A 23,471-nucleotide genomic window follows, 5' to 3' on the forward strand; every position below is an offset into this window, starting at 1 on the left:
ATTTATGAACAACTGGCCAAAAAAAGAACTTCCTAATTTGCTTTCATTTATGATAAGAGTTGTGTGGGAATTCACCTTCTGGAAATGAACGCTTGTCAGATTAGGTTCCACAGATACTGGTTCTTTGTAAACTCTTACTAGACCTCAAAAGTAGAGGATCTGAAGGTACAGGGATGTTACCTGCTTCTTTCTCATAGGTTGGTGAATGCAAAAAGGAATTTTTCCCCTTGTCTTCTCCTGGGGTTCTATGTGCTTCTGGGATGCTTCCTTGCATGATGAGGGAGCTCTACTGTACTTTGGGAACCAGTTAAACAACTGCACAGTTTCAGGAGTGTGAGATTGTCCTGTCTTATTCATTTCTCCTGTTTTATGAGGAATGCTCATCAGGTGTAGCTTGCTCTCTGGGCCTATGGAATTAGGGGACTTGGTTCACTAGCACACTTGGCTGTGTTTTTAAAAATTATAAATTAAAAAAATAAATTTGGTTTGGTGGGTTTCTTTTGGGGCTTTTTGGGTTTTTTTTAAACACAGAAATAAAGAAGGTCTCTAGAAACAGTCACCCCAGCTCAAACATGGTGTTTTGCAGCCACGTGCTTTATGCAGCTGCAGCTGACTCAGGTGTGGCAGCAACCAGCCGGGCCAGGAGAGTATAAAACTGATGTGAGTGAGCCAAATCCTGTATGCACACAGGCATTCCCACCTCGGGGAATCCAGGCATGGCTGACTCCTAGAGGAACTGAAATACTGTGTGACTAGCACAGAATTCACACTTTTTATTTTTCTCCTGAAAGTGATATTTCATGAGACAAGCAGTTGCAGTTCTGAAATGAGGAGAGAGCTGACATACATTTAACCAAATGGTATCCGGCACCCATAAAAGAGAGTCAGAAAACACAGATAATATCTCACTTAACAAGCAGTATTTTTCCTGCCTTTTTTTCTCTTTTTTTTTTTTCTCAGTTCTAGGGCCTAACAGTTAAGGAAGGTGAAAAAACGGTACAAATGTTTCCACATCTAACATAAAGAGATCTCCTAGAACAAACCAGGCTGTGCTGCACTCTGTGCTGCACTCTGCAAAAGCAGGAAGAAGAAACCCTCAGTATTAAATACATACATACCCAGCATTAGTTTGTGAAAGGATAGGGAATGAGATTTCTATAAGACGTCCTGCCCTGGCTTTCTTTTCAACAGTTGAAGCACCAGCAGCACCATTCTGGCATGAACTGAATCGCTCTCAGAGCTGGATGTACATGTTAAAGGAACACCAGGCTAAGGACTTTGACAGAAATAAAGGGTACTAAAACTTTATTGAACTGGCAAGTTTTTTCCCTTCCTCTCTTTCCTTATGGCTTCAACTATATTTCTTGGGCAGAGATGAGGAAACTCAAATAGAGAGAAGTTGAGTGCCTTGCCAGGCATCGTTGATAGGTTAGGCTGTTCTCTGACTATTTTTATACAGAAATGGCAGTGTTGGAAATCTGAGACCATCTTTCAGAGATGCAGGTTGAAATGAAGGAATGTTTGATACAACAGTTGTTGTTGCAAGCCTGCAGTTGTAGTTCCTTCTATTTATGACTTAACCAAGAGCATGTTGGGATGGGATTTAGTTCCTTTTCCTTTGACCAGTTGTTGTTCTGGGCATGTCTGTTTGAAATTAAAATGGAAAGCATTCCCCCATTTCCCCACCTGCCTTCCATTTCTAAATTAATTGGAAAAATAATGTGAGATTGTGTACATGTAAGATTGCCATGCAGTAATGAACTTACCATGGTGTAATGATTTAGATGTAGTTAAGGCATGAAATACAAATACGATGCCCTAGAATCCAGGAGACACAGCTCAATAAATGGATCTATTTTAAATCCACTATTTTTGCCCTTTTTGCATGTAGGGATTTCTCAATCATGTGTAACAAGAAGAAATCAAACTGTATTAAATGGGTCATTAAAGCCAAGTTTACTAAGTTTTCTGAACTGCAGTCTCCTGCAAAGAGGGAAGCAGACCTGATCTCCAGCTTCTGCCCCACCAAGTCCGTGAGGCAAGTCTGATTCATACCACCTGGGCAAACTGCTATTAATTTAACAAGCAGAAGACTGATACGCATTTAGTGAACCAAAGAGTTCACCACTGCAAACGTACTCTTCTGCTAACAGGTTTTTATTCCAAAAAGACTTCTCTGACTTATCTTCAAAGTATTCCACTTAGACTACATATTGTAGGATGCCTAATTACACACTTAGAGAGATATTATTTTGTTTGCTGTTATCCCATAGTTCTGAGGAGTTTATATTGGTTTGTAACCAAAAAGAGTCTTCAGGTTTTTAGGGTAAGTGTTCTTCTCAGCCTAGACTCAGTCAAAGCATCAACCTCCATTGTTTTAACTGGGAGCACAGTTAAAAGAGATCCTTGGATGCAGGTAGCTTTGGATTACTGTTACTTTTTAACAAATTTCCTTAACTTACATGCAGTACGAAGAGAGCTGCCACGCTGTTAATTGTCCTGCAATAAAACCTCTGGGATTTTTTTGTTTTTGTTTTGTGTGGGGCAAAATATGTTGAACAAACTGAAGTGTTTCAGTTGTCTCTCCTCACCTGTGCATTTGTCAGGGTGGAACTGCAGCTTGTCAGGGTGGAACTTGGAATGGAAAATTTGCTATCAGTTGTATAAGTTCCCTACATCTCAGAAATCTGAAGAAATAACTAAATAAGGAGCTAAACAATGAATGGCAAAAAAATGTTTTAATGAACTTACTTCCTGCTTTTATTTTCCTTTGCTGTAAAATTCATATTCCTTCTTGTCTATTTATGCAATCCACCTTTGCTCTTGCACTTACATCCAGTAGTTGTGATTTTGCCCATTTAAGAACACTCCACAGAAGGTGGATATAAGGGGACCTTATTAAATCATCTAGTTAGTCCCTCTGCCAGTGCAGGACTGTTTCTTCATTACCCTGGAGTCCTCTGGCTGCAGTTTGGGATGGTTCACCTGATGCTGCTCTCAAAACTCCTGCTCAGTGATTATTCCACAGTTTGATAGATATGTCATTAAGAAATGCAGTCACATACTTATTTCATTAATTTAAACATAGATTTGTGCAAACGACTCAAACCAGCTAATTTGGAAGGCGACTTAAACCTACCTGTCATTTCTCCCCGTCATGATCAGTAAAGATGGAAAGCACAATGCTTTGATCAATCCAGGAGGTAGAGAGGAAACCATTCAGTTCATTCAGATCAAGTCCATAACTGGCGCCACTAAACTGCTGTTACTTAATTAAGCTATATTTGGTTTAATTTTTCCATTTCTGTTAAGTGCTTTAAAGTTTAATGGATTTAATGGATAAAGTTTGTGTTTTAATGAGGAATTATTGTTAGGAAAAAAACCACTAATTTGCTAGGGCTTTGTGCCATGGAATTACTGCCCTTACTGTTTTGCCAATTGCTACAGGATGTCTAACAGATTTAATCAATGTAATTTGGTAACATCTCCATTTGGGAGACAAGTGTCTTATGTGAACATTACTGAGTTCAAATCCTGCTCTGGGCCCGTTCTATTCTTTGCTATTAATGCAAAGACCAGTCTTCTAGTAATAGTCAATGAAAGTAATCACTTAGATAATTTCTTCAAGTAGTTGTTTCCAAGGCATGCTTTTGTTAGAGATGCATGATGTCATTTTAAAAGAAGTTCTGCAAGACAGTGATAGTACTGTGGGCTGGAGATGTATGCTGTGACTGAGCGCTGAATCAAGAAATCTCACCATTTCTGGAAACACAACACTTAGCAAGAGAGTTCCTTTTCTTATTGTATTGTGTTCAGCTCTAAAACAATTCCACAATACCTACAATGTGTTAAAGCACCAATTTGTTTTCCTCTGCAAAACCTTGTGTACACAAGATATTAGGGTTTGTTTCCTATTTACAAATAAAAGACAATAAAATCCTTGAAGTCGTGTTTGCTGAATTCTGCTAATTGTGCATATTTAAGAAGTCCTGGGACCTACAGGCACTTCTCCTTGTGTCTACTTGTAGGCACAAGGACCAGCCAGAAATTGATCTGTGGGTATTAGTGAAACTTGCTGGCATTGTAGCTGAATTTTTAGTTGAAGATAAAATTTTATTTTTGAGGTAGTTCTTTTGGAGCCCCAGAACACTTCTGAGTCAGACTTCACTCTGTCTTTGAAGCAAATCTTGATGTGTTCTCAAGGAGAACTTGTGGAAGAAAGAAGTGTTTTTACAAAGGACGTCCATTTGATAACCTTTGTAACCTGTCAGTCTGTGTTAGCTAAATTAGATCTTATGAGCATGGCAGCTAGAAAACATGCATGTCTCACAAATACCCAAAATGGCAAGGCTAATAACTGTGTATCCAGACTTCAGTAAATTTGGCAGAGACATTGGCATGCATTCTTTTCAAAAATATAATTCCCCTGTATTCATAAGATGTTTTCCCTGCAGGAGAGTAGGGTTTGGTCCTAAGGATATCATGTTTTAGTAGCGTTTAGGGGCTTTTTAAGTTTTATTTGATTTGTGGTTCCTCTAATTTTATTATTTGAAAATGAGGCTACTCTGACAACTAACTGATGCTACTTTCCTCACTATTAGGAAAGGAAAGTCCTCCAACTAGTGATGTCCCTGATGATCCAGACGAACCTATGCCTATACCAGAGGACCTTTCAACTAGTACTGGAGGTCAACAGAGTTCTAAGAATGACAGAATCTTGGGTAAGATGACAAATCCACTCTGATAAGAAATACTAGTAGATGATATAGCAAAAATGTTAAATTACTTTTTCATAAGCTGGTAAACAAGCAGGTCCTGTGTCTTTTCATCTTCTTCAGGTACATAGTGTTTTTTGTGCAACCTGTTCTTTGGGAAAGGAATCTTCATCCACAGAGAAGTTGTAAAGATCCTACTATTTATCTTCTTTCTAAAGCATGACTGTTGCATGAAATTCTCCCCAGGAAATATAGGTTTCATTCTATGTAGGAAATAGAATTAAATATGTGGTTCCAGGTCAAAATTATATGAAGTCAGATTTGATAAAAATTCAGTAAATGCTCAGGTATTTTTATTATTTTTATTATTAATTTGAATGCTATTTTTAATGTAATTGTGTTATCTGCACTTCAGATTTCCCCAGAAATGCATATTAAAACATACATAGTATTCATATATTTCAGATTCCAATATCTGATCTCCATTTATCCTTGATTTTTTACCTGGGAGAACTTTAGAAAACACTGGTCTTTTAGATAAAAACCCGCAATTGATAAAGTCTGTTTGGTTAAAATTGTCGTCCAGAGATGATTTTGCAAAATGCTGATTATTCTTAGGGATCCCAGTATCACACCAAGGAGCAGCAATGCTGCTGACTACTGCGTGCCCTTGCTCCCATGTAGTGCACTAAAAAGACTAAATATTGCTTGAGCACCATGCCTGTTTACCAGCAGGAAAAAAAAAAAAAAAGGAAAAAAGGAAAAAAAAGCACACTGACTCCCAGAATGCTGTGATCAATGCCCTATATGACAAAATCATTTCTGTAAAGTCATGAGTATCAAAGTACAAGTATCTACCCACAATTAAAAGTATTATTCATGATTCATACATTCTTACATTATTGTAACAGTGAGGGTCAGGGTGGATGATTTACAGAAAGACTGCAAGTGCCTTTACATATTTATTGTCTAAGGAAATCCAGTAAAGGATACTAGGTGGAAAGGGAGGCACAGAAGGCAAAATAATCAATTCACCATAATACAGCAGGATGGTGTCAGCCTTAGGAATAGAACCCACTCCCAACTCCAGCACTAGCTAGTAGTAGGCGCATCATCTTATGCATTTTCATTTTATTTACCATTTGATCCCCTCTTATCAAAAATGTGAGCAAAAATTCCAGCTCTTACATGCATATTGACATACCTTATAAACAAATTAATTTTAAAAAATGTTTTTTAACAATCTGATTGCTTACTAAATGTTTCAGTCCAAAGATATTTGGACAAAATCTTTCATTAACTGCTTGTCTATCAACTCCATAAAAAGAGTTATGTCTCCTTTCTCCCAGAGTAACTAACCCTACAAAATATTTAAGCCTTGATTCAGAAATTAAATTTTTTAAGTTCTTTGTTCAAACCCAAACAAATAGGATTTTTCATAGTGTTGAATTTTCTTTAATATACTCACAAATATCATGCAGACCCAGCAAAGTTGAACTTTATATTTGCTGATGGTGTAATGATTCTGCCAACAGTTCGGTCACATATATCAATATATACACATATTCTAAATATGATAAGTTCCATCTGTTATTCTCATTACTCAGCAATAAATTAGATTTTCCATGTCCTGACTTTAACAATTTTTCTTCAGCCACTTTCTCTACCCCTAGCTCTTTTGTTTACACAGGTTACATCTTGTAGTGAGACATTTACCATAGTCAACCAAAACAAAGACAATTCACAATAATCTGCTTTATGGATGATCTGTAGGTATCAACACCAATGCTTCCAATATTTTTCTTTTCTGTAAAGCTGCATACACTTTTACCTCTTTTATTGCTCCTTTTTTCTAACTCTAAGCTAAGTCTCTGAAAACAGTATATTAAAAAAATTAGTTCTCCTTTTTTACAAAGAGGATCTGAACACATGCCCCAGGCATATCAGGAGCCATATGATTGCTGTGCACATTCTAGATCTTTATCAAAAGAAAGTCTCTTATGAATAACATAATGCCTTAGGAGTGGTGTTTGGCCTGTATGATCCTATAGATGTATTAGGGATGAAGGGGGCTGTCTTCATATGTAGGCAGAGGCACTGCAGTGTAGACAGGCTTGGTGTTTAGTACAACACCATCATCTCCAAGTCTCAAGATCTGTTCCTCACCTCTATTTATCATTGAACTTAGGTTGACAAGGGGGATCTGAAAAAGTAGTTTGTAGAATGAAAGATAGACAGGAGAGCACTGTAAAAACCCACTGATATTATCTGTGTGCATCTGCAGGTGGGAGCTAGACTGTGGCCTGTGGTAACCGACAGGCCCTGCACAAGCAGATATGACCAGCCAACAATTTCTCTCTGTATGACTTTCCTAATGTCCCATCTGTTTCCTTCATCAGAGGGGAATTCCCTAGCATTTGGATTTATTTCAACACAGGATTTACAGTACATTCCACTTAATCGGTAACACCCTGAGAGATAAGCCGTCCATACAGTGTACACCAAGGAATTTGAGTCAGACATTTTTTGAAGAGGGTCTCTACATTCTGGAGAACTTTCTTGTGCACGTGAGGCTATAGAGTTAACAATGGGAATTGCAGATTTGTTAAATGAAAAGCATAAGTATTTACCTCATCCTACTGAAATTAGGTGAGAAATCTGTTATTAATTTTAATCAGCCTGTGAGATAAAAATGTTCAAGTGACAGCTTGCTTACTCAGATTTGTAGTAACATTTCATGGAATAATCTTTAACTCTGGAGTCAAAAGTTAAATTACCTTTTTCATCAATGTAGCATTTTGAAGGGCAAAGATTACAGGAAATAAGCTATTTTTAGAAAGGAAAGGCTCTGCTCCTCCATGCATTTTCGAAAATCTCTTTTTGTACTTCTTTCAAACCTGTACTGAGACTTGAATGTGGGGTTATAGAGCTGATAGAACTATTTGAAATATTTCTCCTGCTCTGAGAAGGAAGGTGTTGAAGTTCTCTACTCACCAGATTTTATTGGGTGCCTTCAGTTTTTGAATTCTCACTTAAAATGACTAGAGAGGGTGCAAATTTCCTAAGGGAGAAACCCAGAGGATCATGAAATGTATGTTTTGACTTGTGTTCCAGGCAGGGGGGATGCCCAAAACATGGGTTTCTTCTTACCAATGCAAAAATGATCAATGGGTCTGAAAGGGTAATTTATGGAAGTAAAGTCATCAACAGTTTCTAGTAATAACCCCAAGCAGCACAGCAAAGCAGAAACATATTGAAAGAGATGTTCTTCTCACCATCAAGGCTCTTCATTTCCTTGATGAGATTATTATGATTTTAATGTTGCGACCCCCAGAATGTGTTGAGCAGCTTCCTTCTGCATGCTTAATTTCTGCTGCTCTGTCCACTAGATCTTCTTCCTTCCTTGTCCTATTCTCCACCCCAAATTTACTTCTCGGGCTGATCTGGCACCTATAACATTTTATTATTTTCTTATTCTCTTCACCTGTGTGCTCTACAGATAGTTTCTCTAGAAAACACAGGGAATATTTTCAGCAAAGTGTGAGATTTTCACAGCTCTTGAAGGCTCTAGAGACTCAGTTTTATCATCTCTCCTAAATAGCCTTTTGAAATCTTAGTCTGAGTTATTTAGAAATACACATCCCACTGAAAGTCCATTCCATTAAGAATTAGTTCTTTGTAGCCTATTTTGGACAGCCCTATTTCCCATACACTATTTGAAATATCGTTTGATAATTCTCAGTCTCTGCAAGTTTCAGGTTAAACATTGGGTGCACCTTTTGTGGATCATCAGTACTGAACATCCTGTGTGTGGTAAACAGTTGCAACTTAGGGCTGTTTGTGCTCTGAGACTGTATCCTAATTCAAGCCATGTGTGGGAAGTTAGTGACTCAGTGAGCTGTACATCAGACCCTACTTCACAGAGAAAGCCATTTTCTGCAGTGGTAGCATTTGTCTAGAAAGGTAGGCAGTGCCTTCCTTTATCCGTAACTGCCCGTTCCATAGCTGGCCATCACTGGGTAAAAAAAAGCCATCTCACAGTGTTAGTGGCCTCAGAAAGAGGCTGTGGGCTCACCATTTCTGCACAGACAGCTGTCTGGTGCTGCATGAACTTCTAATACAGAAGTCAAGTGTTACCACTGTAGTCACAGATTACAGTCTGGACCTGAAAAAAATAATGCATAGAGATCTTCTTCTTTTTAAGAGGTGGGGAGAAGTCATCTCACAAAATTGGGTTGAAACTGTTGTGCAATTGACAGAGTATACCCAAAGTAACCAGTCAGGGTGATCTTAGATATCAGTAGAAGACAGACAAGATTCATTTGAAGCTATAAAGTCTGATTGTTTAAAATAAACAAGTATGGGAAGAGACATTAAAAGGAATATGGTTTTTTGACATTTTTCTCTCCCAGTGGGAAATACCAAGGGATGATGTCACCTCCCTCCCACAACTCAGTTATTGAAGGAGAAGCCTGTGTAGCTGCAGGCTTCGGAGCCTGGCATCACTGGGACTCCAGCATTGCCTTCACACCCTGGGGTCTGCCCTCCCAGCCATGGGCATTCAGAGGTCATAACCTGCATGAGGAGCTACTTACTGATGCACACAAGTGTCCCCTCTCTGAGCAGCTTTGAAACTTTATTTCCTTAAAAGGAGCTCAACCATTTGAGAGCACCGACACAAGCATTGCTGAGGGGCCACCAGGCAACCACAACCATTGCCATTACATAAATCTACTGCAACTCACATACAGCTGGGTGGAGACAGAGTAAAAGTGTGGAAAGGCAGACAGAGGGGAAAAGCAAGGAAAGAAAAAAGGGGAAGTGCCCCACCCCAGCTTGCAAAATCGGTCCTGTGGTTCAGACAGGTCCAGCTCACTGCTGCCCTGGTAGTTCTGCTGGGCAGGGAAAGGGGCTGAGGAATAAGACTGCTGGAGCTAAACATCTTTGCACACTCCTCCTTGTGGGAGTTCAGTGGCTGTAAGCTCAGTGTCTTGTGTATGAATTATAAAGTGTGGCATGTGTCCACCTGGACATTCAGAGAACCAAATTCTGAGACCTAAAGTAACCAGGAGGGCTGTGCAATATGTTTTACTTGCTCAGGCTTCAGATGGATATGTCTGCGGCTCAAAGGTATGGAAGTGTGTAGAAACTGATGAGCCTTTGTAAATAACTGGTAACAATTGCTGTCTCACCTGATGTAGCCCTCATGAGAGCAGAGAGAAAATTTGTTTCAAGATGGTTTGGGGAGCTTTGAAAATTGTCCTTAACCCTCCACAATGAAACAAGGCTTGAAAGTCCTGAGGAGGCTTCTGAAGGAATTGAAAAACTTGAAACTGAAATATTTTAGGAACTTTTAAAATAGGGAAGTTGGGAATCTCCCCTCTTGTTTGGTCTGAAGCCCCCATTTCTAACCCCAAAGTAACATGCCCCAGTATGGACTGGTATTGATTGCTCTGAGAGCCTGCCAGTACAACTTATAATTTTAAGGAGAAGGCAGGAGATTTTTGTCAGGATTATTTTCATTTTGTCTGCAAAACTCTTATGGGAATTTGTATGGAGGAGGATGGGGGTGGTTTAGCTGGAGAAGGCACATGACAAATTTCATGAATGCCCTTAAATATGCCATACAGGATATATGTTATATTCCAGCCTTCAAAGGTTTGTTTTGCATGAGCATGGTGTGAAACAGTGTGCTAGAGGGAAGACCCAGGTATTTGGGGCCGTTGGGAATTTCCTGTTGTGCCAAAGACAAGCTCTGATCTGTGTAATGACTTCGGACTTAGAAAAATGTGCGCAAAGGCAAGTGGAAAACAACCCTATTCCTGGAGGTGAATTCCTCTAACAAATTTAAAAATGCTTGCTTCAAGTAATGGAGAGTGAACATTTTCAGAGCAAACTTGCAAGAAATTTGTGGAGGTAAGGGGGACCCAGCCTGGAAAACAGAGCTGCCGCTGCCCCAGCATAGGCTGTGCTGCATTATTAGTGCATTTGTCTCAACCCATGCAAAGCCAGATCAGGCATGTAAAAATTTGCCCTCTGACACAACCATAGCACATGACAAAATCAAATCCTTGAGAACAGAACTGATCCTAAAAAAGAATTGTACTTTTAAAATTATTTCTATTTAGTTTTGTGAGGATTTTTTTTACTCAGAAGTATGACAGAAGTATGATTTGTGTTGCCACTGTGTGGCAACATGACGTTGCAGTAGGTGCTGAAGCTATGGGGTTTTTTCTCTTATTTCTCCAGAGCTGTGTAGCTTGTGGAGCTGCAGCCTATTTCATGAGCACCTGCTGGATACAGCTGTGTTTTCAGAAGAGAACATCAGCACAAAATTCAGGAAAAGACTGGGAACTGTGCAAGTTTTGTTTCTTCAGTGTTGGAGAGTGCCGAGCATTGCTTGAATTGGAGAGATGCAGTGTGTTTAGCTGTGTGGCTTTGGGTAAAGAGATTGAGTCTGCTGATCTAAACTGTAGTGAGAGGAAGTTCTTTATCTGAGCAGAAGAGATGTGCCTCAGAGATAAGCCCCATTCTAGCTCAGGAGTGAAATTTATCTAGCAGGATCTCAGCAGTGGCTGCAGCTCAACTGCAGAAACACTAGGCTCTGGCTGGAAGATGGGCATATTTTAAGCTGAGGAGGACCTCTGTAACTGCAGCTTGCTAAACCTCAGGTTATTTTAAGGGAATGAGTCTTCATCAAAAGGTTGGATTGGCCTCCCAACACCAGCCACTCCTTCATTCTGTGTTAATCCTTGCTTGTTCTTTGTTGTAGGCTTGCTTTTTACCTTGAGCAAGTCCTCTTTCACCCCGAGTGCTCTTCAGGACTGCAGTCTTAGAGAAAACTGCTGGACTGAGGCACAGTGCAGGGACCACTTGTCTCTACAGAGGTGCTGTTTTGGAACCAGCTGCTCTTTTGGTTTTGTTCAACCACTCCTCACATTTCTGTAATTTCAACTCCTGCTATGGTGCCTCCTTGGGAGGAGAGGGCTTCTGGCTGCAGAGGACCTGCAGCAATGCTCTCCCCTCAGGTGTGAACTTTCCAGGCTCTGTCCCACAGAAAAATGTGCGAACATAATGTCACTGTAGCTGAATCCCCCATGTTTGAGATTTGCAAGGAAGGATTTGCAGCGTGATCATGCCTCCACAGTTTTCCTCAGTGTAGATTAAACCCTTTATGATAAAAAGAGGGGATGGAAGAGGTCCTTTTTGGAGCTGTAGTCTTAAAGCCAGGAGCAAACGCCACTCATTGCAGCAGGACAGAGGTTTGTCCCCGAACCTTATCCTTTGAGCTCACTATGTGAGGTTTCTTGAAGCCTCAGATGGTCTCTTAGGAAAAAGCTTTGCCTGAAGGGCAATAGGTAGATATGACATAGCCACCAGTGCAGGCTCACCCTCAGCATGTTATTTATGGTGAATATATGTGAACACAACAAGCTGTTAACTCGTGAAGGTGGATCAGCTAGTATCCCAGGATTCTGGCTTCCAGAGACAGCTTATGTCATGGCTCATCCAGCTGCCTCCCTGAACAAGCAAGTGAGCAGAGCAGCAGCCCAAAAGCAGGCTAGACCTCAGCCTGCAATGTGAGATATCCTGCTGCTCCCTGCCTCCCTCCCTCCCTCCCTCCCTCCCTAGCTTCCTCCCTCACCCATAAGTGGATTCTGTGTTATAAAGGTGCGCATGCAGGAACATAATTCCTAGTAAATTAACCCTGGTGTGTGCTTCTTTCTTTGCTTTTTTACACATTTTGGAGTTAGGAATAATGCCCAGTTCCCATATTGCAGTTTAGGGTCATGTTTCTCAGAAACATTTAGGTGTCTAAGTTACCTGCATAAAAAAAGAGATCCCAAGAAGGTATATAATCTGGCATTTCACCATTAGCCATAGTGACACCACAGGCACCAAGTAGGATTTTTGGAAGTGAGTAACTCGTACTCTATTGATGCAAATGAGATTTCAATCCTAACATGCCAGAATCCATACCTAAAAATTGGATTAAGAACCTGATTGAAAAAAAATGGCAGAGCAAGCACAGAATTACTCTCAATTTCCAGCCAAAACAGGCCTGATCAAAAGTAAAAGTTAAGGCACGCATTTTGCTCTTTGCTTTTCACATTCCATTTTCCTTGTTTCTCCTCCCCCAAAGATAGTCCAAAATTATCTCTCTTGAGAAGTGTAATAAATGTAGCGAAAGTGGAGAAATATGAAAGCATAAATTAACTTCCACTCTTCCAAGCCACATATCAGAGTTTAAAGAGAAAAAAAAAAAAAAGAAGAAAAAAAAAAAAAGAAGAAACTGAAGAGTAAGGAGAACTTTCACATGAACCATTTTTTTTACCCTGGAAATATTACTTCTGAGGAAGTGGCTCTTACCAGAGTTTTCAGTAACTTCTAGATTATTTTATGGAACGATGTGAGAAACTCACTTGTTCCCTGACACCTCCATCAAAAATAAATAATAGTTGAGATCTTTAGAATGAATTGCTAATTCCTTCATATAACAGAGAGTATCTTCACATGATTTTGCTCTCCCTGCTGATTAAGTAACAACAGAAATGTTCAATGCAATGGAAAGGTGGGTTTAAACTAAAGCTGGCGACACTTTCAGCTCATGTTGCAATTAATAGAAGAGGAAATATTCATTCTCCATATTTCATCATTTAAAAGCATCCTGTATTTGTAAGAAGCTGTGATCAGCCAACATCCCTGCTATGGATTTGAACTTCCCAAATCTCTGGTGGCTTTTGAGTTTGGGGGGGTTTTTTTGTCTAAGCTAAGAGCTTCATGTTCTGATTTTTAATAGTGGCTTAGGGGTTTTTTGGAGGGAGATCCATCCCTTTTCATTCACAGTACTGTGCACCTCAGCATTATATGGACCGAGTTATGGAGCCTGTTTTTTCCTGCTTTGAATATGTGTTGCAATGCTCGGAAGTGGTAGCAGTGGTTGGCATTGAAGCGGAATGGTTTCATTAGCACCAAAATGGGGACTGCCAGCTGCGGAACACTGCTGTTTCTGCACCCCTCATGCTGCATCTGCCTTTCAAATATATCTTTCCAGTTCTTTCCATATGAGAATTTGTTTTCAGGGGAAAAGAAACACATGCACCTATAGAATTCACTATGAAAAATACATTTGCCTTATTGTGGGGTGAGACCCACTGCTTGGGTTTTGTGCCCAGGTTTGCAAAGGGGAAACACCTACGTGACTGAGGGAAGTGTCAAAGTGTCCATGATCCATCCATACCCTGAGGTCCAGCTGGCTTTTATTCACAATTCAGGCTGTGAATGTCTCTGCCTTTCCAAAGCAGAGCACTCCTCCTGGTTTTCCCAGACCAAAGCCATGAGCAAAGAGGTGAGAACATCTCTTCCACACTGATATGGTGCCTTCCTTTGGGAGTCAGGGTTCATCCTTCTTCCCCCCAGAATACAACTAATTTTGCAACTGGCACCTCCCATGGCTGGACGGTGGAGGGGAGGTGGGGAAGCCCTGATGGCGAGCGTGGTCACTGGAGCTTTGTCTGCTGCAGGTGTGGATCTACAGCAATTTATCTAGAAGTCAAATGGGAACTAGGCTTTTCTGGGGAGGTGTTGAGCTTCCTGTCCATTTGTCTGCATAATGGCAAGTAGAAGTAAGAATGAGAAATGATAATTGTGCTAGCAAAAGGCTTCAGTGGCTTTGGAGCCCAACACATGAAACATGTGAGGGAGGAATAATGGTAATGAGGCATTACCTCTGTTGTAGTATCACATTTGTTTAATCTTGCCATCACATTGCTAGTAGATCCTAGTAAAATTGGTATCCTATCATGGGCTTATTGTGGTGTTAAATGGAATTCTTTTTCTCCTTGCAAAACAGACTAGAGAAGTCTGATATTGTTTATTCTGTAATTACACATTAATGAGTCTACATTTGCTGTACAGTATAAGCATTAATAATAAGCTCTTTCCTGTGTTCAAAGAGAGAGACTGATTTATACAATGCATGATACAACCCTTGGTGTTTCGAAGACAATGCAAATATGTTTTACATTTCTAAAACTTTCTATAATTCATTTTTTTCTTTAATACTCCCTCTGAAATTTGAAATGGCAATGTATTTTCCAGATATCAGGAGCTGTTTATTCCGTACTTTTGCCTTTGCATGTTTATATGTACACACATACACATATGTACATACAAATATGCATTTTAGCACTCATAAAATTATGTGCCTGGAAAATCAAGTTCCTCTATGTTTATGTCAATGTAAAAACAGTCCACATATGCAAAAGAACATTTATCTTGAAAGCTGAGCTTTTTCTTCTTCTTAAGACCAAGCAAACATGCACTCTGCAACATAAACACATGCCATAAATTTTTTTTTTTCAAACCTAAAAGAGGAAAAGGTTAGTTCCTGCTAGCTTGTCTGTATCCCTATAAGAAAGTAAACTGTAAATTCCATTTGGGAAGTGGGCAGCAGCTGAGGAAGACCCGCTGGTACCCATTGTGGCTTTTCTAGTCTGTGTAAAGCTGCTGGGCCAAGGCAGCTGTGAAGGTCATGGTACTAGAAGGCCCACAAAGGAGTTCACGAAGATAGAGAGAGATGGGGAAAGGAGGGAGAAACACACATGCCCTCAAGTCTTCCTGCTAGCATTCTTTGCCTGAAGAGGGTCTCCTGCCTGCCACTGCTGGCTCAGCAGTGAGGGCTACATGGGTCCTGAGAATTCTCCCCTGCTGCTCATAAATGAAATTCCTCCTTGCATTCAGGTATTCTATTAACTTAATTCCTTGCAGTGTTATATAGATAAGGTCTGTAATGGAGAGACAGGGAATCATTCATTAAAAGTTTTTCTCCAGAAGATTCTTTTGCAGTGCTGTACCAAATTTAGGATTGCATAGTGAAGCTGTTTGAACAATATACTGCTCACAGAGGGAGATATGTGTGACATATTGAAATAATCTACTGGAAAATGCAGATATAATATCTTGTATCTCTTGTTTGAGATACAGCTTTCCACTAAAAGCTTATGTGTGCTTAACTTGATAACTTTCTTAGAGATGTTTCAGTAGCTAACTGAGCTAATGAGTACAAAAGCACAGTTAAAAGCACCACTCTAATAGTGGTAGTGATGGACCCCTCTGCTCTCCTGCTCCAGAAAGCAACTTGTATTCAGGGAATCTCCTTATGCACATCTCAGGGAGCTTCAGGTGAGTTCAAAATATAATCTCCCCACAAAGACCAGGCTAGTTGAGCACAATGCAGTCCCCTGCTTTCCTGTGTGGGAACTCATGTTTTCTGTGCAAAGGTGGTTTTTGCACCCTTATTTTTTGCCCTCAGTGAGACAGAGCACAAATAGTTGCCTGCTTCCTGAGAACACAGTGATCCTCACATTCTGGGCTGCAGGTTGTGTTTTTCACATTCAGGCATAGGATGGGAGTTAATCAGATAGCCATGGGCAGCTCTAGCAAATAGCACATTTGCATCAGTAGAAGCTAGTTTCAGCAGACTTGCTGGGAAGATTTGCTGCAGCATGCCACCATCCTGCACTACTGACAGGCACTGCACATTCATTTGATAAAACAGATGACAATAGAAAATGAAACTTTTAACATTCTCTTCTTCAAACCCTTGAGAAGCACCTTACCCTGCTGGTGTGAGCCTGTGATTCACATCAGGTTTCCTGAGACTCCATGATGTCTTTAAGGTAAAGGGATTTGAAGGTGTGGATGAGCCGTGCTTCATTTGTCCTGGTGGCAAGGAGAGCTCTTAGAACCACTCTAATGGAAGTGACAATCCTGATGACAAACAGTTTCCAAGAGTCCAAAAACCTTCAAGCAGAATATTGCGATTACTGGGATTTGAGTGTTTTATGTGCTCAGAAATAATCAGCCATTACAATTTTGTCTTTTTGTGTTGGACAAGTAACTTGGAACTGAGACTTGACTTTCTCTCTTCTAAATGAACAAAGCATCATTCATTAGTCCCACATTTTTGTCTCTGGTTGCTGACCAGTTTACCAGGTAAAGGTTCATTTTCTGAAAACCGAGTCTGCACGCTTTCTGCAGCCTCTGACAGACCTGCCCGGCCATGACCTGGCTCAGCTTGCATAACCAATAGCCCAAACTGTATTTCTGGATGTATGTGTTTGTAGGTGCTGAAGTTAGCAGGATTTCATTTCCTTTCTTGACCTCACTATATTCCACAGTGCAGCATAGCCATGGCAGATACCAAAATCTATCTTAGCTAATAAGAAGTAGCAACTTCTGTAGAGCTGTTTTGCATTTTAATGAGGAAGGGTTTTCATGCTTTCCATTTGCCTCACACTTAGTCCCACCATGCTGTCTAGGTGTTCGTATGGAATTTAGGTGCATTATGAATCCTAGGTTGGGCACTGCTGATGCACTCTCCCTGACTTGGTAGCAACAAGGAGCTGCAACTTGGTAGTTCATCAGAAGGAAGGTTTCCTAACATGTTACCACACAATAGGACACACATTTGTGTGTTTCTGTCCTGAGAATCCATCATATTTGGTGAAAATGCAATGCAATGGCTTTTCCTTTGGAATATTTGAAAAGCACTTTACACATAAACTGGGCAGATGCTTTGAAAAAGATTCTTCCAAGTAAAAGGCACTTACAATGGCTAGGGCATGCGACTAGGAGCAGAGAGGAAGTTTGACAGAAACTTTGCCTGCTAGACACTTTCAAATATTCCATAAATGCTGAGATGGCAGGAAATGCCAACAATGATAGCCTAAATAGATCATTAACCCTTACAGGAGACCAAGTTTTGATCACCCTTTGAATGCCTGGCACCAGTTTTCACAGCACAGGTCTTGTTCTAGTTGCATATAATTGTGTGTCTTCTGTCCATTTTAGTTGTTGCTGTTGGTATAAGACTGAGAAAGTGAGTGAATTAAACTTTGGTTTTTCTACTGCCATTATTTTCCAATTGTTTTGTTGGGACTTTTTTTGTCTCTGGTTTTATGTTGTGGCACAGGGTTCCTGAAAAAGAACCTCTGTTACTCTAAAGACTGCACAAACACAAACAGAACACCCCAAAGAGTTTACAGTCTAATTAAGGCTATATATATACATAATTGATTAAGCTTTACAAGTCCTAGCCAAGGTAAGTGTAAGGTAGAGCAGAATGAAATGTAATCAATTTTGCTGTGGAATCTAAACCATATACAGTATTCTAGAGACCAGAGGGCAAATTTGTTTTTCTAGGAGATGCAGCAAAACAGTCTTGTGAGTTCTTCCAGGGTGCAGTGGGATTGGTTTGGTTCAAAGTACTCAACTTTGTTTCAAACCAATTCTCTTTAGCTTGAAAAGCAAGATTGAAAAATATAAAGCAGGTAAAAGTAAATAAATTAAGGATTTGGTGATCGTACATGAGGGAATAAAATAAAGATTGTCAACTAATTATTAGATCACTTGGGTAATCCGGAAGCAATTAGCTTCCTGACTCCTAATTAGTCTAGATTTTAGTACAGAGGAGCAATCTACTGTATCACTTGACTTTTGGAAAAAGAGGAGAGCTGATTCTGAGCTCTGTGCCTGATTTGGAAAGGCAGAAATCCTGGCACGTACCACTGCAGTGAGTGAAATTCCAGCCTGGTACTGGTTTGACAGAAGTGAGTGAGGCTGGTCTCAGGAGGCTGGGAAGCTGAAGATAAAGTTGGGACATAAGCCCGAATTTCAGGATATCAGATCCATAATCTTGTCCAGGCTTTTCTTTACACTGAGATGTTTCTGAAGATCTTTTGCATTTAAAATATATATGTATATTCTAGCAATTTGGTTTTGGAGTGAGATTTCACACCTCATAACTGAATGTGTATGAGAAGCACGACACAGCTGAACTGCAGATGACACAGTTTTCAGTTTTAGGTCATTTCCCACACCAGAGGTACAGGCCGAGCCCCTCTCTTCTCTCCTTTCTCAGATCACTGATTACTTTTGCCATGCTGGCTTCAGTGTGGAGAATAATTAAAAACTGCTTTGACTATTAAACAGCTTATGCTTTTTCTCTTGAGGTTGTTGCCTTTCGGACTTTTACATCTCTCTTGGAACAGAGTGATAGCATGGGAAAAGGTCAGCTGAGGAAAAATAAAATTTCTTTCCTGCTTCTGTATCAGTCTGAGGAAGAAAAAGTTTACTTTTTGACCTTGAACAATCCTGGATAAGGGAGAGCTGGCTGAGGGCTCCAAGCATTTGATATCCAGTATTTTATGGGTGTAACCAAGGTTTATTAGACTGAACAATAATTCTACCTTTGTGTAATTCTCAGTGATGTAGGACGCATCACAGATTATGGGTAGCATTTTCACAAATACCTAAGTGACGCAATATTTTGGAGCTCCAACTTCTGCCTCCTCCATGGTCTGAAGAGGGTGACCAGTGCATGGCCAGATTTCAGCTTTATGAGTTAGGATACTTGAGAGGCATGTACCTGAATATAAGAATCACTCTAAGCAGGAAAATGGCTTTTGAATTCCCCATTAAAAAAAAAAAAGTCTTATCCCTATTTTAAAATAATTGAAAAATGTGCAGATAGGGAAGTAAGGGCACATGATGGATTAAAACCCTTTCCCATGGCCACACAGGAAGTCTGTGGCTAAGCTAGGAATTAAACCTAGATTTCCTCAGTCTGCATCCAGTGCTCTGCCCCCCTTTCAGGCTGTAAAATTTTGTTTGTTATCAAATTCTCCATAGGCTGAAGCAGTAGGACACTGAATGTGAGAATGAGAATATTAGAGGATAAGTACTATTAATAATTGGTGAGAAATTGAGAATAGTTCTGGATCAAGTATTACCTATTTCTATTGCTATTTAATGTTCTCTTTTTTCCAAGTTTACGTCAGCATAAAAATCCCCTTGTGGTACTGTTCCTTAACCAAACTACTTGTGCCTTTCCTTATGGCTAGGGTTGCAGTGGAGCCCAATGCTTAGCTGTTTCCAACTGTTCTGGTTTAACAGTAAGTAACATTATGACTGGATTGGCAGAAAAATGATTCTATTTCTGCCTCTTTTGCTTTACATTTCTCATCCAAAGTCATATAGAAAAATTACATCCATTTCCTGTGGAGAACATCCATATCTAAGTTCTCTCTTACCATGCTCATTTGATTTAACAAAACATTCTTTCTTGAACAGCTGCATGACTGAATTTTATCCTTGGAAATGCTGAGCTACATCAAGAGGGGCTCCACTGAAGTGAAGTCAAACCAGGACTAGTAAAGCCAGAAGAAGGCAGGTCATGCCCCTCAAATCTGAAATAAACAGAAGTCCATCTCTGTAGTAGGTAGGATATGACAAGCTAGGCAAAGCCTTCACATTCATTTATGTTCCTCTCACATAAATGTACTGGGTATTGCACAGCTTGGTCACTGCCAGCCCTACAAGAATAATGCACTGTATAAACTCTGCCCTGTAAACTAGAGGTACTGGTGCTGTACCTGTAAGGAACTGGGAGAGCAGTCAGAGCTGCAGGATGGGACATGCAGTGCAGGTCTCCAACAGTGATTCCATCTCATGGACTGCTGCCATTCACTGGAGGATACTGCTAACTCCTTCCCATGCAGGTAGGAAGACCCACATGTCCCAGATTACATTAACTTCAGCTGAAGAACTAAATACTGCTCAAGTGGCCCACAGGATATTTCCTAATTTACAGATAAATGGTAGGGAGAAGAGCTGAACCTGCTGATATTCTCTGTGCAAGAGTATTTCAAAGAAAGTGAAGCCTTACTAAAGCCCTTTCTTATCACCTCCTGACAGCCTCTTTTGTGGGGAATAGCCACAAATGGTTTTGACAGTTCTTCCAACAAGGTAGCTTTCAAGCAGTGATGAACAAATAAATATACCACAGTACACCTTTGTGTAACACCCCTGTCTTCATTTACATGCAGGATTTCACCACTGTCTTCCTGAGAAACTACAAAATTCATTTAGCCACCAGATAAGACAAAAACTGGAGCTTGACTCAAAAACGATGCATAACTGTTAGTGTTGTGGTATTTATAGAGGGTCATTTCTCATGTTTTTACTTTCTACTCAGCTTTTTATCAGAAAAATTCTTGCTAAAAAGTCCCCAAGAAATGGAAGACTGTAAAAAGCTGCTATTCCCACTCTGTTCTTAAAGTAGTCCATGTTCTGTTTTGTATCTATTTTATCTGGAAATGAAGAAGAGAAAATTCTTCATGTGAATTTCAAACACTCTGCTGCAGCCAAGTTTCATTTTGAACAAATGGGACACATGATCTCAGTGGAAGGACTTCCTAAGTTGTCTGCTCCATCCGCTGCCAGCCAGGCAGGATTGCCCAGTTAGGCAATCCCTACTCTGCTTTAGCCAATTTCCTTCTGTACTCGTCCATCACTCTGTCCCCCACAGCTGCCTTCAGCAAGAAAGACCATTGCATAATTGTGCCTTTGATATGAAGATAAGGAATGGTCTGGATTAGTTCAGGTTTGGAAGAGTCCAGCTGCACACAGAGCAGCACAGTTTGGTGCCTGTCTTAAAGTAGGTGGGGAAGGAAATAAATGTCAAGCGGATGAAAGTCAGAGAAGAATAGTAATTTGTAAGATTACTGGAGAGGCAAAAAGGGCTAAATCTCTCCATTTTTTGTTAGTTTTAATTTTTTTTTCTGCTAAGCCACTAAGTATAATTCCTGGTTTATGCTTCCCTTTCTGTCACTTCTCCATAATTCTTAGCATTTCAGTTGGGCTGCTGTCTCTTGGCTGCTTCCTCTTTTCCTGCTTTCCTATATTTCATTATTTGCCCTTCTTCCTCTTAGAGTACTTTTATAACAGAGTGAGGAGGATGTGGAAATGTTAAAATGTGATACAGAAACTGCAGTGTCACAACTGCAGCTCTTTTGTTTCACCTCCAGGAATACAAAGAAACAGATCAGAGTGGAGAGGCTGGAGTGGGTAGCTGAGTGCAGGAAGGGAGAGATTTATAAATACAGAAGAGAAACGACAAAAAGTCAGGAAGTTTCCAGCTTAATAACTTGAGATAATGGCTTTCCACATAGTTAAAGATAATCCCAAACTGAACCATCACTGTGTCCTTGAATACAAAGGAGAGACACGGGCAGTACCATTGTAGGGGCCACCTATAATATGGCTGCAACAGAGGAGACATAGCCATGATGTGGTTTTGAACTTTCCTGTAGAGATGTGAAAGCTGAGCAGAGATCTAGACCTGTGTTGTGCACAGTTCATAAAATTGTCCTTTCAAAACAATCAACAAACAAATAAACAATAGATTCTCAAAAGAATAACTCTTTTTAGGGCCCATGTCTGTATGTGAAGTAAACCTGTGGAAGACAACATGGTTGAAAATGAGACGCTGTAGCTCTCTTGAGATATTTGGCACCTGGAAAAACTCACTCCCAAGGACTTTGCTCCAGCTACTTCCTAGGGCACCCATTAATTAGAGGTGCTCTTCTCTCTTCTCTCTTCTCTTCTCTTCTCTTCTCTTCTCTTCTCTTCTCTTCTCTTCTCTTCTCTTCTCTTCTCTTCTCTTCTCTTCTCTTCTCTTCTCTTCTCTCCTTTTTAATGTCTGTGGTCTCCCTAGAAACCTTCCAACTTGAGTGATTTAAAATTCCATCATAGCAACTGGTGTAGGAGTTGATCCAAACTTCCAGGCCATGACAGACGCTAGGGAGATAAACAACTGTGGGTAGGGAGGAAATGGGTAATACGTTAAGACTGCCCTTTGTGGAAGGAGTTAGAGGAACAGAAGGTAAAGGTTTCATGTTAAGCCAAGGGGACAAGGGGGAAGCTGTAATAGCTTCTGAGCTATGGCTGCAAGACTCAAGTTCCACAGCATTCTTAGTGTGGGTTTACTGTTTCTCCACTCCCCTCAGTCTCCCACCATGGGAAGCTCAGGTTGTCTTAAAAATCTGAGTATCACTTAAAGTCAAAGAGATTTAAGCTCCCAGATAATTTTGACACTTCGAAATTGCTCTCCACTGCTACATTGTTGCTTTCAGCCTGGGGTGCTACAGTGGAACAAGGATTTCATAGTTTCCATCTGCTGCAGATTGGAAAGCAATACCTGAACCATCTCTGAGATATGAAATCAGAATATGCCCATATATGTCCTTTTTGTTAACTACTGTGCTACTGATCAACTTACAGGTTATAACAGAGTTTGTGAGGAGGTAACAAATGCCTGCCTGCACATGCATGCTAAACAGAGGATACTTCTGAGATGACTAGATGCCCAAGATTCAGATATGGAGCTTGAGACAGTGGTCTAATTTCTTAGTGGATCAGCATTTTCCAGGGTGATATGTTTTCTGATAATCTAGTTTCATTAGTATCTGAATTTGGGGTGCCCCAAAACATTAGTTGCTTCGTAAAAATATTTTGTTGATAGGCAAATGTTACGGTAATTGGTAGGCATATTGAAATGAGTGAAAGAGTGTTTGAACACTAGTTAGACCACATTGGATTATTCTGTTCTGTACCTCATCCAAAAATAAAGACTCTGGTGGGATAATTTCTGTGGTCTGAGTTACATAATTTTCTGATGTTCATAATAGTCAGTTTTGGGCTCCTTGTGACAATTTAGTCGAGTGATGCTGTTGGAGACTATTCAATTTAAAACACATTATTTTGAAAGACTTGTCCCTTGAAGTTCTGCCAGCAGTGTGCTGGCTTGGATGCTTTGTTGATCTATCCAAGTTAGGAAAATGGTTGTACTTTGATGCAAGATACCGTGCATGGTAATTGTGACTGTCTGAAGATTGTGATCTTGACTGTGTT

The 23,471-nt window shown here is 40.2% G+C and overlaps 1 protein-coding gene across 6 annotated transcripts in view; it reads left to right on the top strand.

Annotated features, from left to right (window-relative positions):
• The window catches only part of IKZF1 (IKAROS family zinc finger 1), a 67,515-nt gene that overhangs the window by 14,703 nt on the left and 29,341 nt on the right, over positions 1-23,471 (top strand). For all 6 annotated transcript variants that reach the window (XM_039549552.1, XM_039549556.1, XM_039549554.1 and 3 more), the window contains exon 3: positions 4,602-4,721. In XM_039549552.1, coding sequence (XP_039405486.1) covers positions 4,602-4,721 — 120 coding nt within the window. The remainder of the gene's footprint in view (positions 1-4,601; positions 4,722-23,471) is intronic.

This window comes from Corvus cornix, chromosome 2 (genome assembly GCF_000738735.6).
Source record: "Corvus cornix cornix isolate S_Up_H32 chromosome 2, ASM73873v5, whole genome shotgun sequence".
In the NCBI taxonomy this organism is placed as follows: Eukaryota; Metazoa; Chordata; class Aves; order Passeriformes; family Corvidae; genus Corvus; species Corvus cornix.